Here is a 16629-nt window from a genome sequence, read left to right on the forward strand (position 1 = left end):
GCCAAGGCTACCATAGTCTCTGGTCTCAAAAAAACCAGAAAACAAACAAAAAGGTTCATCAATTTCTATTTTCCTTCCCTTAAGTTAAAAAAATAAAAATAAAAAAGGCTTTGGGGGGAGACATGAAGCGACTAGAGCAGAGGGAATTGGCAGCAAACAAGCTCAGGTTCCTAGGTGCTGTTCTCTGGCAAGGTTCGCTGGTCCCAGAACACGGGGTCAGAGAGGTCGCATGTGCTGGACCCAAAATGGATGTTGTTGTCTTTTTGTTTGTTTGTTTGTTTTTTGTTTTTTTCTGAGACAAGGTTTCTCTGTGCAGCCTCGGCTGTCCTGGACTCGCTTTATAGACCAGGCTGGCCTCGAACTCTCAGAGACTGGCAAAGGGAGGGATGATGTGTCGGACAAGAGCTGATTTTTTCCCATATAAGATCCTGAGTTGAGTGCCATCGCTGGTGGTTCAGGATGGGGATCGCACCAGCTAGAATTTGGCTTTGGTGTCATCTGGGTAAGCCATGCTGGGAGGGAAGCAGAGGTCGAGTTCAAGGTCAGCCTTGTCTGCATGGCTGTCTCAAAAAGCCAGGGTGGATAGGAGGCTTTTCCACTGGGGCAAACAGCAAAGTAAAAGACAGTAGGACCTGGCTAAGTCAAAGGAGTACAATGGGACGACATCCACATTGATGTGACTGTGTAAATGAATCAATAGCTAGAGAGGGGACGTGCTTTTTGTTCTGGTAGCCTGTCATTACGTGACTCTTTCTGCGTGAAGTCGCACGTACAGTCAAGGCGAGCAGCCGGAAAGCTACTTCTTAGCAAATTAGGTAGTAATAATTCAGTCACAGATTACAAGGGATGCTGAAACTAGTGGGGATGGATACTCTAATATATAAAAAAGGTCTGAAAATTTCGATAGTATAATCATGTGATCAAAGTTAGCAGCACCAGGAATAGCGCAGAGTGACGTCATAAGCTCTAGCACATCTGCCGTCTTCCTGCCTGCAGCAAGCTGTAGACGGCGTACAAGCAAACAGCAGACAAGCTCAAGTTGACAACTCTTTTGAGCATGCCTAACTTTTGACACTATGGCATGACATTGTTATTTTTGAGGTTCATGCTCAAGAATCAGTGACCAAAAACATGGCCCAACCAACCAACCAGCCAGCCAACCAACCAAAACTAACCAACCAATCAATCAAAACCAACCAACTAAACAACCAAAACCAACCAACCAATCAAAACCAACCAACCAACCAAAACCAACCAACCAACCACCAAAACCTAAATCCTTTATAATATGGAATGTGTCAGTATTCATAGCTTCCTCGGTGTATGTAGCTTGTAGACTGCGAGGCACACACCCCTGCAAGGTGCACACAACACATCAGGCTGTCTGTGCCTTTCAAACCATTAGAGATGAGCAGTCAAAGGTGGACTGAGGAGTTCCGCCATTTTAAGGGAGACAGAAGAGACAGAGAACTACAGAGAAGCCAGTGTTTTGGAACCTAGACTTGAAGTTCTTATTTACCACAAAGATACCTTGAGAAAGCAGCTAGCCAGGACTAAGTTTTGCGGATTAGATGCCCAAGCACAGTGAGGCACTGGGGGTGTGTGTGCAAATGACATTGTGCCAGGCAGTCAACTTTCAAACAGCTCAGAGGGGGGAAACTAGTATTTGTAAACCTAGGAACAGTGGTAGGTTAGTCCTAAGCATGGAAACTAGAAAGGAAGATGAACAGGGAGTCGTAGCTCCCGTGTGGTGTAGACCTGAAATTACTTCTGAAAAGTTTCAACAGTGTGGGCAGATGAAGGTTCTTGCCACCAAGACTGACAACTTGACTTTGATACTCAGGACCCAGGACTCTGCTGGAGGCAGAGAATTGACTTTAAAAGCTGTCTTGTGACTGTCACATGTGTGCTGTAGCATGCATGTGCTCATGCACAAACACACAAACACACACATATAGTAAAAATAAAATATGTAGAGTAAGCCTAAATAATAAAAGCAAACCCACCACTGAAATATGAAATAAAACATGAAAACAGCCCGAATAACCTGTAAGTCCACCAAATGTTTTCTTTTCCCTTCTTTGAGCCTTCTCTTATTTTAAAATAAAAATATCACATGGTACATGTTTATTCTAGCTTGGTATTTTTCCTTTTTATTAATGTATTGTGAACATATTTATTTAGTGCCTAAATTCAGGAACAGCCAATTTAAAATGGTCCTTTTTGAGAAATTCTGACAGTATATTTTGGCCAACTCTTCTCAGATCCTTCCTGCCTCTGTATCCCCTCAACTTTACATTCTTTCTCTCAAAGAAAAAAGCCACTAACTCCTGAGCATGGTCCTCTGTATGAGCCTGCTGCTCTGCAGCCTAAGGCACTCTGAAAATCTAGTGTTTATCTGGCCCTGCTGTGCCCCCAGCACTTAGAATGACAGTGACAAAGAGCAGATGGCCTTCAAGTACTTTAAATGAATAGTGCCTGACATGGCACAGATAGTTGTGTCTTTTTTCCAGGTCTGCCTCTATTAACGTCATCTAACTCAGTGATCCTCCTGTGACTCTTGGGGGATTCCGTAAGTGTGATTTATTTTCCAGTAGTTTCTAAGCTCCCAAAAGAGTCACAGCCTGAGACGAGCACAAACTGTATTTTAAGAGAGACTTTAGAAATTCAAGTTGGGCAGTTTAATCCCCTTTCTCAGAAGAAGAAATAACAAGAAAGAACCTTCATGCGCTGTTCTGCCTTTCTGGCTGTACAGACAGGCAGGCAGCACAAGACGACAGGAGGGAAAAACTGTAGAATAAACTTGGCCAAACCAGTTCTAATTTCACACATTGCCAACTCTTCCCTCACAGCTACAGTTTCAAAATACTGCAAGCAAGAAGGCTGAGCCTGTGGAGATCGTGTGAGTCAGTGCTGTGGGGAGTACAGCCTTCAAGTGCCTGCACTGCTCTTTGCAGTGACTTCGCAGTGTGCGTGATCAATCTGTTCCCAGACACACAAGCACAGAGCTTACGAATCTATGATCGTGCAGAGTCGTGGCATGAAGGAAGCTGCGAGGTGGCAGTTCTGGAGGAAGACCCACTGGTTCTTTTTGTCCATTGACTGAAAAATGAGCTCTTCTGCTTTGGCTGCCTGCCCTCGGCCCAGGGAAATCATGGTCACCTGCGGCGGTGTTCCTTTGAACTCTTGTGCGAATCTCAGGAGAATATTGTTGAGGTCAAGCCCTGTACAACAACAACACAGAGAGGTAAATGAAACTGTAAGCTCCCTTAATTCTCTTCAACAGACACAATTCTGCACTTCCTGAGGGGGTGGGGAGGGGGTGGTGCAGGAGAATGACCCAGGTTTTGAAATTAAAGCCTACACCTCAAAGTTTGTCTCTGCCATTTGCTGGCCCGTGATGCAAGTTGCCCAACATCTGGGAACGGTAGCAGCTCATGGGCAGAGGCACTAGCAGCTGGTTATCACACCTGGATCTTCTTGCCCCTTCGTTCTCTGGTGATGGACGACACAACTGCTCACGATGGCTGCTAACCCAGCTAAAACATGCTCGTGAAACTGGTGTGACCATGAAAAGTCTGCGCACAGGTTTTGGCAGCAAAAGTATCTCAGGAAAAGTGTGTTGCAAAGCTTTAGCTACCTATCTCCTTCCTTCCAGACTACTGTCAAATGAGGGGGTGACTAGTGGCCTGCTGCCACGGTGGGGGAAGTTTTCAATAAGGAGATAGCATCTGTGGGTGTCTGCACGTAGCATGGTGTGCCACAGCATCTGCAGGTGTCTGGCACACAGCATGGTGTGCCACGGCATCTGCAGGTGTCTGGCACACAGCATGGTGTGCCACAGCATCTGCAGGTGTCCGGCACATAGCATGGTGCGCCAGAGCAGCTGCAGGTGTCCAGCACATAGCATGGTGCGCCAGAGCATCTGCAGGTGTCCGGCACATAGCATGGTGCGCCATGATCAGGTGAAAAAGCCTCAGGGGGAGAGGAGGCACTCTGGACAAAGCCTCTGATTTACAGAGTGTGAAGACCTGAGAAAACTAAGGAAAGCTTTCTTAAGGCCGGTGGAGCAGAGGCAAGCAACTGAGGTGAGGAGTGTGTCGGTTAGAGGGACACACAGTCTACTTCTGATAGTCACCTCCTGCTTCTTTTAAATAGTTCATTGCGAACCAAATACAAGTCACCATGGCTTGGGGAACAGATTGATGGGTCCTTAATAAACATGAGCACGTTCCACATGGAATGATATATGATATTTGACAAATGATACAGAGATATGAGTGTATGTATGAAGGATCAGTGTTAATGAAAACAGTTAATAAATATAAGGGGTGACCCTGACTTTCAGAAGAATACTATGTGCTTGAAGAATTTTCTATAAGAAAATTAGCTCGGATGCTTTTTTCCCCCCCATCTTGATTCTTTTATATTTTTCAGAGAGATTCATCCTTTACATAGTTTAAAGTTTAAATCCCTTTTCAAAGATGTTAGAAACACACGAAGCTTTTAAAGATAGAATAACTGGACACAGACTCGATCTACTTGCTGTTTTTCCAGGCAGGGCCATGTAGCATAGGCTAGCCTCAGAAAATTCAAAGCTGAGCATGACCTTGAACTTATGACCGCTTGCCCCCACTGAACATGCACTGGGATTATAGGTGCGAGCCACCACCCTAGTTAGCGCGCTGCGTCACTGTTCACAGGTAGCTCACCGTAGGAGTGGATAAGGACCAGGGGTGTTTGAGCAGTGGACTCCTTATATGACTCTTTCAGATTCACTGTCGTCTCGGGAAGATAATCACGTCCCATTTTTTCAGCGATAAACTTTCTTATTGAATTCTCTAAACGTTCTGGCCGAAGAATTTTAATCTGAAAAAGGAAATAGAAGACAAGTTCAGCTTAAAAATCCATGGAGGGTGCTATTCCCAGTGGTAAAAACGCGATCAAAGCAAGATGTGTTCTGGCTCTAGCCAGGGTTTCCTGGTGTGCTGTTGGGGAGGTTGAACAAGAGGGGGGCCCCCTGACCACTAGTGGGTATTCTCATCCGTACTGTCCTCCCCACCCCCACTACTCTGTGGCCCCTACAAAGCTCTTCCACACTCAATGAGAAAGCTTCCTGTTCTGCTTATGTCTAGAGCAAGAAGAGGCCATATTGTTCAGCGCTGGAAGATGCAAGGTGACCCAACCAGAAGACAATTAATCCTTCCGTTCCTAAGACAAAAGCCAATGGCACAGGCTATATGTTTAAGCAGGACAGAATACGGGTCTGGAGAGAGCTGTGGGCATGGGATACATGTTGGGTACACATACAATACACGGTGTAGCAAGCACAGAACTTCCCATGGAGACTGCCTTATACCCAGACCACATACATGACGCATTTTTACAGAATGATCGTGAAATATGTTTTGAGCAAGTTCAGAATCTCCACGTGAGAGGCAAATCTGAATCTGAAACTGAGGATGGACTAGGCAGAACTGTAGGAAGTTGCTATTTTCCGTAGCAAAAAAAAAAAAAGAAAAAAAAAAGATCAAATATTGGAAAGTTTGTGTTTACTATAGCACGTACGTTTTTTTAAAAATACAATTTGGAAGTACATAGAAAAGTCTGGGCCCTCATAGCAGACTCCCACAGAGTTAATGAGATACTGTTCTGATCAGTCGGTATCTTTAGTCTCTGTCCTATTTCTCTGAAGAATCATCATGACCAAAGCAACTCTTATAAAAAGCATTTAATTCGGTGTTTGCTTTACAGTTTTAGAGGCTTAGTCCATTATCACCCTGGCAGAGAGCACGGTGGCAGGCAGGCATGGTGTTGGAGAAGTAGCTAAGAGCTACTTCCTGATCAGTAAATGAGAGAGTGGGGGAGAGAAAAGGAGAGACAGTGGGCTTTTTTTTTCCAAGGCAGGGTTTCTCTGTGTAGCCCTGGCTGTCCTGGACTTGCTTTATAGACCAGGCTGCCCTTGAATTCACAGAGATCTGCCTGTCTCTTCCTCCTGAGTGCTGGGATTAAAGGTGTGCACCACCATGCCTGGCTTGACATGGGCTTTTGAAACCTCAAAACCAGCCTCTAGGGACACTTTCTTCCAACTAGGCCACGCCCACTCCAATAAGGCCACACCTCCCAATCCTTCTCAAGTAGTGCCACTCCCTGATAACCAAGCCTAGGGCTGGAGAGATGGCTCAGAGGTTAAGAGCACTGGCTGTTCTTCCAGAGGTCCTGAGTTCAATTTCCAGCCACCACATGGTGGCTCACAACCATCTATACAGGTGTACATGTAGGCAGAATACCATATACTACTACACATAGTAAATAAATAAATCTTAAAAACATATATATGAGCCTATGGGGGGCATTCTTATTCAAACCACTATGAAATGATCAGGTTGGTCTGACAGCTTCCCTGCTAAGAGCCCAGGCTCTGAAGTGGGATCCTGATCCTTTGTCACCATCAAGGTGCTAGCCTTTTCTTTCTTTAAATGACCTTTTGGGCATTTGTGTTAGTTTAATCTCCAGGACTTTGCTTTTGAGGGATAGGAGGGAAAGGAAGACAGAAGAAAGAACATTATGGTGAATTAATTTTCATTCTATTTTTCTAAATTAATTTTCTTTTTAAAAAAGATTTATTTGTTATATATACAATGTTCTGTGCCTGCATACTAGAAGAGGGCACCAGATCTCATTATAGATGGTTGTGAGCCACCATGTGGTGGCTGGGAATTGAACTCAGGACCTCTGGAAGAACAGACAGTGCTCTTAACCACTGAGCCATCTCTTCAGCCTTCTAAATTAATTTTCATAAGCAGCCACAAATACTTGTGAAAAATTTCCAGAGGCCCCTATCTGTTCATTATTGTCTTTTCCTCTTGTGATGACAATTCTTGGTTGTCAACTTGACTACATTTGGAGTTAACTAAAACCCCAAAATGGGACACACGTGTGAAGGGTTTTTGTTTCATGTGAAGTTGGAAGGTCCACTTCTAATCTGGATCTTTGAGGTGGGAAGACTCACTTCTTATCTCCCACACCTTCTGCTGGAGGCCTATGTGAGGACTGGGAAGGTGGAGCCTCACTCTCTCTGCCTGCCTGCTCTTGCCTCACTAGCAAGTCCATCTGGCCTTAGAGGCCGCTTCTTCAGGATTCCAGTGTATGCTGAAGACCAGCTGAGACGTCCAGCCTCATGGACTGAACAACTACAGGATTCTTGGACCTTCTGCTCCTGGGCAGCCACTGTTGGACTAGTTGGACCTCAGCCTGAAAGCCATTCTAATAAATCCCATTTTTATATACATAAATTCATTTTATAAGTTCTGTTACTCTAGAGAACCGTGACTTATGTACCCTTCTTCTTTTTTTTTTTTTTTTGTCTACTGAACGCAGACTGAAAACTTCTAAACCTGAGTACAAATAAGCCTTATAAGTTGGTAATCTTCGGCATTTTGCTGCCTTTACAGACTTAATATATACCCAGTTCCATCACGAATCTCCCAAACCCCAAGCCAGATTCTAAAGCAACCAAGAGACAGGAGCTGTGTAAAATGCGTGCTGCCTTTGTAAATGCCACGTTGGTGGGTGTGATTTAGGTGTGAATCAACCCAGGACTCAGACCCACTTACCTGTCATAAGAGATTGGGCAGCGATGCCTTCTCCCTACAGGACTGGGTCTGCCCTGTAATTATAGCATGTGGTAGGGGTGTGGGGGAGGGGCACAGACTAAACTCTGTAGGCAGATCTGCTGGGTGGGTCTCAGAACTGGGAGGCAGTGGTAGCACCGGGCAAATCTGTGCATCCCCTATGGCTTCGGCTTGTCTATAGGGGATGGATGAGGGGCAGAAGCAGCACGTGACAACATCAGGGCAGTCCTTCCCGCCAAGGCTCAGTAAATCTTACCATATATTGCTTGTAAAATTTAATTTTGAGGGGTCCAAACTACCGATAAATTTATTTGAAGCATTTAGAATCTTAATCTTTTGTCTTAGCGTATCTTACCAAGATGAGTCTTTGAAATGGAGTGAGGTTTTCCCAAGGAAAATTTACAGGGTCAAGCGTTTCATTGTCTTCATTCAGAAGTTCCTCTGGATACCATCAAGAAAAAGAGACTGAAATTAACAACCGGGCAGCTGTGCCACTAAGATATGCTACAATACGAACTTATGGTCTAAGGTTATGAGAGGAAACATGACTGGCTAAGTAAGCAAGTGTTCTATTCCTAGGATAGGAAGCAGACGTCCAAATGGTGGGGTGACCAGGGATGCAATGGGGCCGGGGACAAGGCTGGGCATGCAGTGATGGGGCTGCCAAAGCTGAGGAAGTTGAGAAGCAGAGGCCACAGGCAGGCCCTCAGCACCTATCCTTTCAAGTGAGTGTTAATGGAGAGAGAAGAGATTTCTTCTCACAACCCCTGAAACAGACTGGGAAATAAGAACCCACAAAGCTCGGTCAGGATCACCACAACTCTGAAAACTTAAGTGTTACATTTACAGAGTTGCTGTTGTTTTCGCGCTGATTGTTTTCCCCAGGGCGGCAGAGTCTTGTTCCAGGAGTAGGCCGCCCTCCATGCCTTGTTTCCAGCCACAGCTGTTGTTGCGGTGAGCATCGCTTCCCCGGCATTTCCCCAACATCTAACTTTACATGCCACTTGAACTATAAAAAATATTCTTTGAGTGCGCTAATATTCTGATTAAAAAAAAAAAATCCCATGGTATGTGTAAGTTCAATCATGAGTGGATAAATTTCGAGTTATTTGCAAAATAAAAAGACTCTCACTTTACAAGAAGAGTTAACAAAGTTAACTTTACATAAAAATTATCTTTTGTCTTACATTAAACTATCTTAGGGATTACAGATAGATTAGTGACAAATGCAACAAAATAAAACAAAACAGTGACTCACAAACAAAATTATATGAGGTGGGCACTTCATTAGAAGTAGAAAAGCAAGGAGGTAGAAAATAGATCTAATTGATGACATTGAACATCTTAGTACTTTCATATCACAGATTCTGTCAACCAATAGACAGTGAACAGATTTAGAAAAGCACACAAAATGAATTATCTATATGAATAGTATACATTTTGGAGAGTAAACAATCTCCAAAAGGAGATAAGCAACTTATTACAAAAACGGGTAAGTTATACGTATGACCAGGCAAATCAAATCGCCAGTAACTGTTTGAAAGGGACTTACTAATACGGTATTTTAAAACTGAAGTATTAACTTTTCGGATGGGTAGACCTCAAAAAAGATCCAGACTTCTATTAGAAAAATGGGCACGTGGGCTGGAGAGATGGCTCCGTGGTTGAGAACACATACTGCTCTTCCAGAGGACCCACGTTTGAATCCCAGCACCCTTATCAGGTGACTCACGGGCACCTGTAGCTGGGACACCAGAGGCATCTGATACCTCTGAGCTCTGTGGGCACCTGCACTCGTGTGCACACACCCTCACACACAATCACTTAATTAAAAACAATTAAAAAGTTAAAAAGAAAAGACGACGGACATGCACACTGCCAGTGAAAATTTATAATTTAGATTCTTAAAGAAATCAACCTGGCAGGGACTACTAACCAGAATTTATTCTTCTGGAATTACCTTTCTGATGGACAGGAAGCACGTGTGGGAAGCTTGCTGTTACTGTGCTATATTATTGTACGTTATAGGAAAATTCTGCGAGCAAAAATGGAGGGCTGCATGGCAGGGAACAAACTAGGCTGCATCCCAAGTGGGACATCATAGTAAAAGGGTGAGAAAAATGGGGAGCAGAGTGCAAACCAGAAAGAGAAAAGGACAAAATATGACAGCATGGTAAACCTTAAAAAAGCCACCTCCCCCAGCACTCGGGAGGCAGAGGCAGGCAGAATGTTGTGAATTTGAGGCTAGCCTGGGCTACAAAGCAAGTTCCAGGACAGCCAGGGCTATACAGAGAGACCCTGTCTCAAAAAACCAAACCAAATTGAATAACAAACAAACAAACAAACAAACAAAGACCCATTTGCTGTGCAGTTCTTCCCTGGGCTTACTGTCTTTTTCACGGCTATCTTTTTCTTTCTTTTTCATGGTCCTGGGGATTGAGGTGGGGGCCTTGCCACTCTGGGCAAGTGCCCTCCCTATGGGCTGTGTGTCCGGCTCCTGTGTTAACTTTTAGAACACATGTCTGTGACACAGAATGAGGAATCTATGAAAGCCCCATCAGCTGCAAGGCTCAGAACCAGTACGCCGCTGTGACAGTGGAATCCATAAAGATCACAACCCTGAGCTTACTGTGAGGCTTGCCTGGGCTCGCCCATGCCACACAGAACACACCAGTGCTCTCATGTCCATTTGTTGATCTACCCTTTTTGTTTTGTTTTTCAAGATAGGGTTCTTCTGTATAGCCCTGGCTGTCCTGGAAGTCACTCTGCAGAACAGGCTGGCCTCAAAATCACAGAGATCCGCCTGCCTCTGCCTCCGAGTGCTGGGATTAAAGGCCCGCACCACCACACAAGGCCCACGATCTACCTTTATACACTGAAAATCTTACACATGCATGTGCGCACTTGGTAAGCTTAGGTCGAAGCACTAAGGGCCCGTACCCTCTTCTGGTGATCTGGGACTTGGCCGAGGTGAAGGCTCTTCCGAGCAGAAAGGCCTGCTTATTAGAGAGTACACAGCCTTAGTGCCCTGGAAGGTCTTCCATTGATTCTCATTTGACAAGAGTGATTTGCAGAGAAGTGAGAACGGCTCCATCTGGCTGCTGATGTACTGGCATTGTTTCCACTTCAGATCCGACACCCACTGAAGGTGCTCCTGTCTGTATATTTCATATATACCTAACAGAGAGGGGAAAATGGTCAAAGGAGGGAGAAACCCTTTGCCTTCTAGTGACTCGTCTCAGAGTAGACAAGTAACAAGGATTTGCTGTTGAGCAAAGAGCTACTTCACATACAAATCAACGGGAGGGGCTGGGGGGGCAGCTCTGCGGGAGGACGCCTGCCCAGCGTGCATGCAGCCATGAGCTGTCCCCAGCACTGCAATAAATAGACACATCAACTAGATAAGTTTTGTTTTGAGAGAAAAGCCCATCGTTTTAACCATTTCAGCACAACTTAGTATTGCGTACATGCGTGCTGTGTAAAGCGCATCTCTAGAGCTTTCTAACCTCCTCCAGTTTCCTGGTGGCCAACATTCTATTTTTGGTTCTGTGAACTGACTTCCTTCAGATATCTCGTAGGAGTGCTGTTTGTATTTTTGTGGCTGTCTTACCTCCTTTGATAAATGTCCTTATTGTGATATGTAATGGGATTTCCTTTCCTTTAAATTCCATTCCAATTGCATTTATATTAAGTTTTGCTTATCCCTCCAATTCCTTGGCAGAGATGCGGCGGCATGCCCCTGTCAGCTATTGTAACTGCATCGCGCTGAGTATAGCTGGGTAAATATGTCTTCCAGATTGTATTGCAGTCTTTTGGACATTTACTTGGAGTGGAATTGTTGAATCATTTAATTGTTCTTTTTCTGTTGTTGTTTTTTTTTTGTTTTGTTTTTTTGAGTGTTCTATCTTTAATGTTTTGAGGACATGCCATTATATTTTTTATATTTACAATTCCATCAGGCATACATAAGAGTTAAAGAGACCCTTACCACACACAGTGTTCCTCACAGGTACACTGTAAAAGGGTGGCCTCTAGCCAGCTGCTCTGTTCTGGGAGCCCTGGAACCCCTGCAACCCCCGGAACTTAGAAGAAAGGGTCTGCTGGTTGGGTGGCTCTTAATGGTGACAATCAACTTCTGGTTCTAGCCTAAGCTTGCTACTTCCTGATCCACCAAGGTGGGACTGAGCTGTATTGGAAAGTCCCTGCTCTCATCCTCAGACTGGAACCCCTGAAAAGTGTGAACCTAAATATTCCCTTCTTTGCTGAAATTAGTTCTTGGAGGCACTCTGTACTAGGGACTATACCAATGACATAAACTTTTTTCTTTATTATCTGTTAGGACTTAAAAAAGAAAGTGTGTGTGTGTGTGTGTGTGTGTGTGTGTGTGTGTGTGTGTACGTGCAGTGGCCAGAGATCAATGACTGCTCACTCTGCTCAGCACCTCAGCACTCTCCACCTCTGTTTTTGAAACAGCATTTCTCAGTGAACCTGAAAGCTCATAGACTCGGCTCCCCGGGCTGCCTGGAGAGCTACCACTGCACGCACTCTCTCTCCCTCTTTTCCCTCTTCTCTGTCTCTCTGTCTCTCTGTCTCTCTCTCTCTCTCTCACACACACACACACACACACACACACACACACACACACACACACACACACAATTGTGCCTGGCTTTGTAATGTGGGTGCTGGGAAGCAGAGCTTTGTCCCTCAGGTGCTTTACCTGCTGAGCTGTCATCTCCCTGGCCCCCTGCTGGGACTGTCAGAGTTTCAGATTTTACATTTAAGTCTTTAATCCCTTTAGACTCAGTGTTTGTGCCTCATTCCTTTTTATGTGCGTATCCAGTTTTCCCAATAATTGAATGTAAATGAGAGAAAAACTGATCATTTTAACCATTTCAGTACAGCTCAGTATTGCGTACATCCGCACTGTGTTAATTTATGAATTTTGTTTTTTTTTTTACGATTTATTTTTATTTTAAAAGTATGTGTATATGTGCATGTCTGTGTGGGAGAATGTGCACATGAGTGCAATTACCCACGGAGGCCAGAAGAGGGCACCAGATCTCCTTGAGATGGAGTTACAGGTGGTTGTGAGCTGCTAGTGTGGGTGCTAGGCTCTCTTTAAAGCAATTATGTGGTCGGTTTTAACCACTGAGCTCTTTCCAGCCTCTTATTTATCTGTTTTTCCGTGCCTATAACCTACTTATTCAATAGTAATGCACTTTGATAACATGTTTTGAAATGAGAAAGTATGAGTCATCCACTTGGGTACTCTTTTAAAAGGAATTTCTTGAGGTAGAAATTTTTTTGCTGATCTCAGATCTCTCTTTTTTAAACATTTGTTTTTAGTTTTGAATTGTTGTTACATGTGTCTTCCTGTATGAGCATGTGTACACGTGTGTGCAGGTACTGGCAGGCCTTGGATCCCCATGGAACTGGCGTTATACACAGTTGCGAGCTGCCTGCTGCGGGGTCTAGGAACTGAATGTGAGTCTTCCGCAATAACAGTACATGCTTATAAGGGTTGAGCCACGCCTCTGAGCCTGAGATCTGTTTCCATCTAATCACACTCAAGCAGATTCCCCTCAGCATTGCTTTTGCCATATCATAGAGCTTAAAAGATTCAGCCACTGTTTCAGACAGTGTCTTCCGTACAGTTCTGGGAAGAGCCAGCACGATCAAAGCAACTCTTGGAAAACAAAGCATTTACTTAGCAGCTTCCTTACAGTCTTAGAGGGTTAGCTCATGATCATCCTGGTAGGGAGCTGACAGACATGGAGTTGGAGCAGTAGACAAGTGCTTTGCATCCTGATCAGCAGGCAGCAGGCAGAGAAATAGGGGCCCGGCACAGGCTTTTGAAACCTTAAAGCTCCTCCCCCCGCTCCCCTCCGCATCCGAAAGACACAGCTCCTCTAACAATTAGCCCACACCCCCTAATTCTTTCTAAACAGTTCCACTAACTGGGGACCAAGCATTCAAACATATGAGCCTCTGGGAGGCATTCTTATCAAAATCACCACAGACAAGTATTCTTTATGGTTCAAGTTTTCAATAGTGACAAAACATTATTCAGGAAGGGGCCTGGTGGCCCTGTGATCAACATGTGTGTGTTCCTATTCACCACCACTAGTATCCTGCTTTACACTGCGACCACCATAATCTTTTTGTTTGTTTGTTTGTTTTTTCTTGAGACAGCGTTTCTCTGTGTAGCCTTGGCTGTCCTGGACTCCCTTTGTAGACCAGGCTGGCCTTGAACTCACAGCGATCCGCCTGCCTCTGCCTCCCGAGTGCTGGGATTAAAGGCGTGTGCCACCACGCCCGGCTTGACCACCATAATCTTACTAGTTGTGATTTATTTATTCATCCACTCACTCCAAAATGACTCAGGAGGATCATGCATTCTAGGCTGGCTGCATAGTGAGGTGTTTTCTGACAAAGAGCTGAGTGCTCAATGCATGTTCACACACTGGTGAATCTGGTGTGGAACTCGGCCTCAATTCCAGAGAAATAACCCTCAAAACCTTTTAGTATTTTACAAGGAATCATATTTTAGTGTTTTTTTAAAAAAACATGCAGAATTCTTACAGGACATTCTTCACAGTTGAGTGGAGAGTGGGGACTGACTTTCACACGAACTCTGGTGCCCCATATTTGGCCACGCCCCCTGGATGGGGAGGCCTGCTGGCACTCAGAGGAAGGATAGCAGGCTACCAAGAAGAGACTTGATACCCTATGATCATATACAGGGGGAGGAGGTCCCCCTCAGTCACAGTCATAGGGGAGGGGAGTAAGGGGAAAGCAGGAGGGAGGGAGGGAGGAATGGGAGGATACAAGGGATGAGCTAACAATTGAGATGTAATATGAATAAATTAATAAAATATATATTTAAAAAACACATCCAGAAAAAAAAAACTTTTACTTACTATTCAGTCTAGGCTTGGATAGTATATTTTTAATATTTATCAAAATGCGAGAATATAAAAAGATGTTCCATTCCTCTTCTGGTAGAAATCCTATGTCATTGGCCATCAGAGCGTCACCGGTGTTCTCTTTCATGATTGTGGTGCAAAGCCGGAAGGAGAAGCAGATCTTATGCTCATTGAATAGAGCTAAAGAGACCACCTACAGAGACCACAGCTGTTACTCAAGCCCAAGAGGCAGTGCTGGAAAAACTCACAGGAGGAGGAGGAGGACAGCTTACCTTGAACACGTTTCTTGTCAATGTGTCTATGGCATTTTTAACACTCTTGGCGAAGAAGGAATTTGTCTCACTTTCCAGAGTTTGTTGGGATGAGGTACTTGGGGACATCCCATCAGCAGTCTCCTGAGATGTTTGGTCCATTTTCCAAGCGTTCATCTGTTCTCTAATTTTGGAAACTGTGGAGGAAACAAAAATCTGCCGGAGCCAGTCCAGGGAGAACTGGTACATGTACTCCACCTGCGTGAGGCTGGCCACCACGAAGTAGAGCAGGGCGCCTCGCGTGGCGATGGGGAGGTACTTCCTGCGGGTTGCTTGAATTTCTCTTTCTGCTGTTTTTGTTTCTTGGATACGTTTGGAAATTTCATTTGAAGTAACTTTGGATTTTCTTAGGATTTCGATAATTTCTTCATTATCCAATATGCTCCCTAAAAATGAGCAAAGCATGAATTTAAACCAAAACTGTTGAAATGGCAAGTTTCCCATTCTGGGAATTGTGAGAGTTTTCACTGTGGGCTTTGTGTCGGTTTTATGTCCAGACAGGTTGTTCTTCTTCTATTAAAAAAAGTTTAATTTAGGCTGAGACATAAGGGTTAGGAGAAAAGGAGGTGCTCATAAAAGATAAAGATAGACCCAAGTGTGGGCCTGGACTTCAGGGGAGAGCCACTCACATAGTTTTATAATGAACATATCATATTTCTAAGAAGTAGGACTGACAATGTGCAGGCTCTACTTCCCACTCCTCTTTTTAAATTCTGTTTGTAAATCATATTTTTATTACAGGAACATAATAATAACAATTTTATCATAAAGAATACATTTGACCTTATGCTGAGACACGCATGCACACACACGTACACCACACACACATGCATACACACCCACATGTATACACACACTCACTTGGGGGATGTAGCTCAGCGGCTGGAGTATTTATCTGCATAAACAAGACCCTGGGGTTGATTCCTAGCCTCACACCTCAATCCAGACAGTATCAAGCATACTATCAGTTCATGTAAAATATTCCGCTATTTTGTTTTGGTGAGTGAGGTTCATTCCTCAACCATTGTTAGATTGCAGCTCTTGAACAAGCACCATGTTAGGCAGAGGAAATTTTCCCACTTCAAATATTTTAAGGGGGCTTTCAGATTTTCATCACAAACTTTCATCTTTTTTCTTTCTTTTTCTTTATCTTCCCTCTCTCCTTCCCTCCCCCCTCCCTCCCTCCCTCCCTTCCTCCTTCTTTCCTTCCTTTCTTGCTATTAAACTAGGCTGGCCTTGAACTCACAGAGACTCAAATGCCTCTGTCTTCCAAGTGCTGGAATTAAAGGAGTGTGCCACCTGGCCTTTTAATTAATTTTTAAGAGAAAAATTGTGGGAGCTGAGTGTGGTGGTGCACACCTTTAATCCCAGCACTTGGGAGGCAGAGGCAGAGGCAGGCGGATCTCTGTGAGTTCAAGGCCAGCCTGGTCTACAAAGCCAAGATAACACAGACAAACTCTGTCTCAAAAAACAAAACAAAACAAAACAACAACAACAACAAAAACAACAAAAGAACAATTGTTGGTGCTAGAGAGACAGTTTATGGGTTAAGAGCATGTATTGCCTTTGTAGAATATAATTCCCAGCACTCATGTCCAAGTCCCAGCACCAACACCAGGGGGCTGACACCTCCCGGCAACTCCAGCTCTAGGGGTCTGTTGCCCCCTTCTGGGCTCTCCAGACACCTGTACACTCCCCCCCCCCCCAGATACAACTAATTACAAAATAAAATAACAATCTTTTTTAAAAAACATT

At 44.3% G+C, this 16629-nt stretch overlaps 1 protein-coding gene across 6 annotated transcripts in view; it reads right to left on the reverse strand.

The window, feature by feature from the left end:
- The window catches only part of DNAH14 (dynein axonemal heavy chain 14), a 230415-nt gene that overhangs the window by 45501 nt on the left and 168285 nt on the right, over positions 1–16629 (reverse strand). For 5 of the 6 annotated variants that reach the window (XR_014781397.1, XR_014781398.1, XM_084793762.1 and 2 more), the window contains 6 exons: positions 14836–15260; positions 14558–14756; positions 10575–10811; positions 7990–8075; positions 4713–4869; positions 3014–3224 (listed from right to left, as the gene is read on the reverse strand). Coding sequence is in view for 4 of the 6 variants with exons in the window: in XM_084793762.1 (XP_084649888.1) it covers positions 3014–3224; positions 4713–4869; positions 7990–8075; positions 10575–10811; positions 14558–14756; positions 14836–15260 (1315 nt within the window). In the remaining 2 variants the exon portion in view is untranslated. The remainder of the gene's footprint in view (positions 1–3013; positions 3225–4712; positions 4870–7989; positions 8076–10574; positions 10812–14557; positions 14757–14835; positions 15261–16629) is intronic. The other variant, XM_084793764.1, reaches the window with a different exon arrangement.

This window comes from Acomys minous (assembly GCF_964271855.1).
Source record: "Acomys minous genome assembly, chromosome: 1".
Taxonomy (NCBI): Eukaryota; Metazoa; Chordata; class Mammalia; order Rodentia; family Muridae; genus Acomys; species Acomys minous.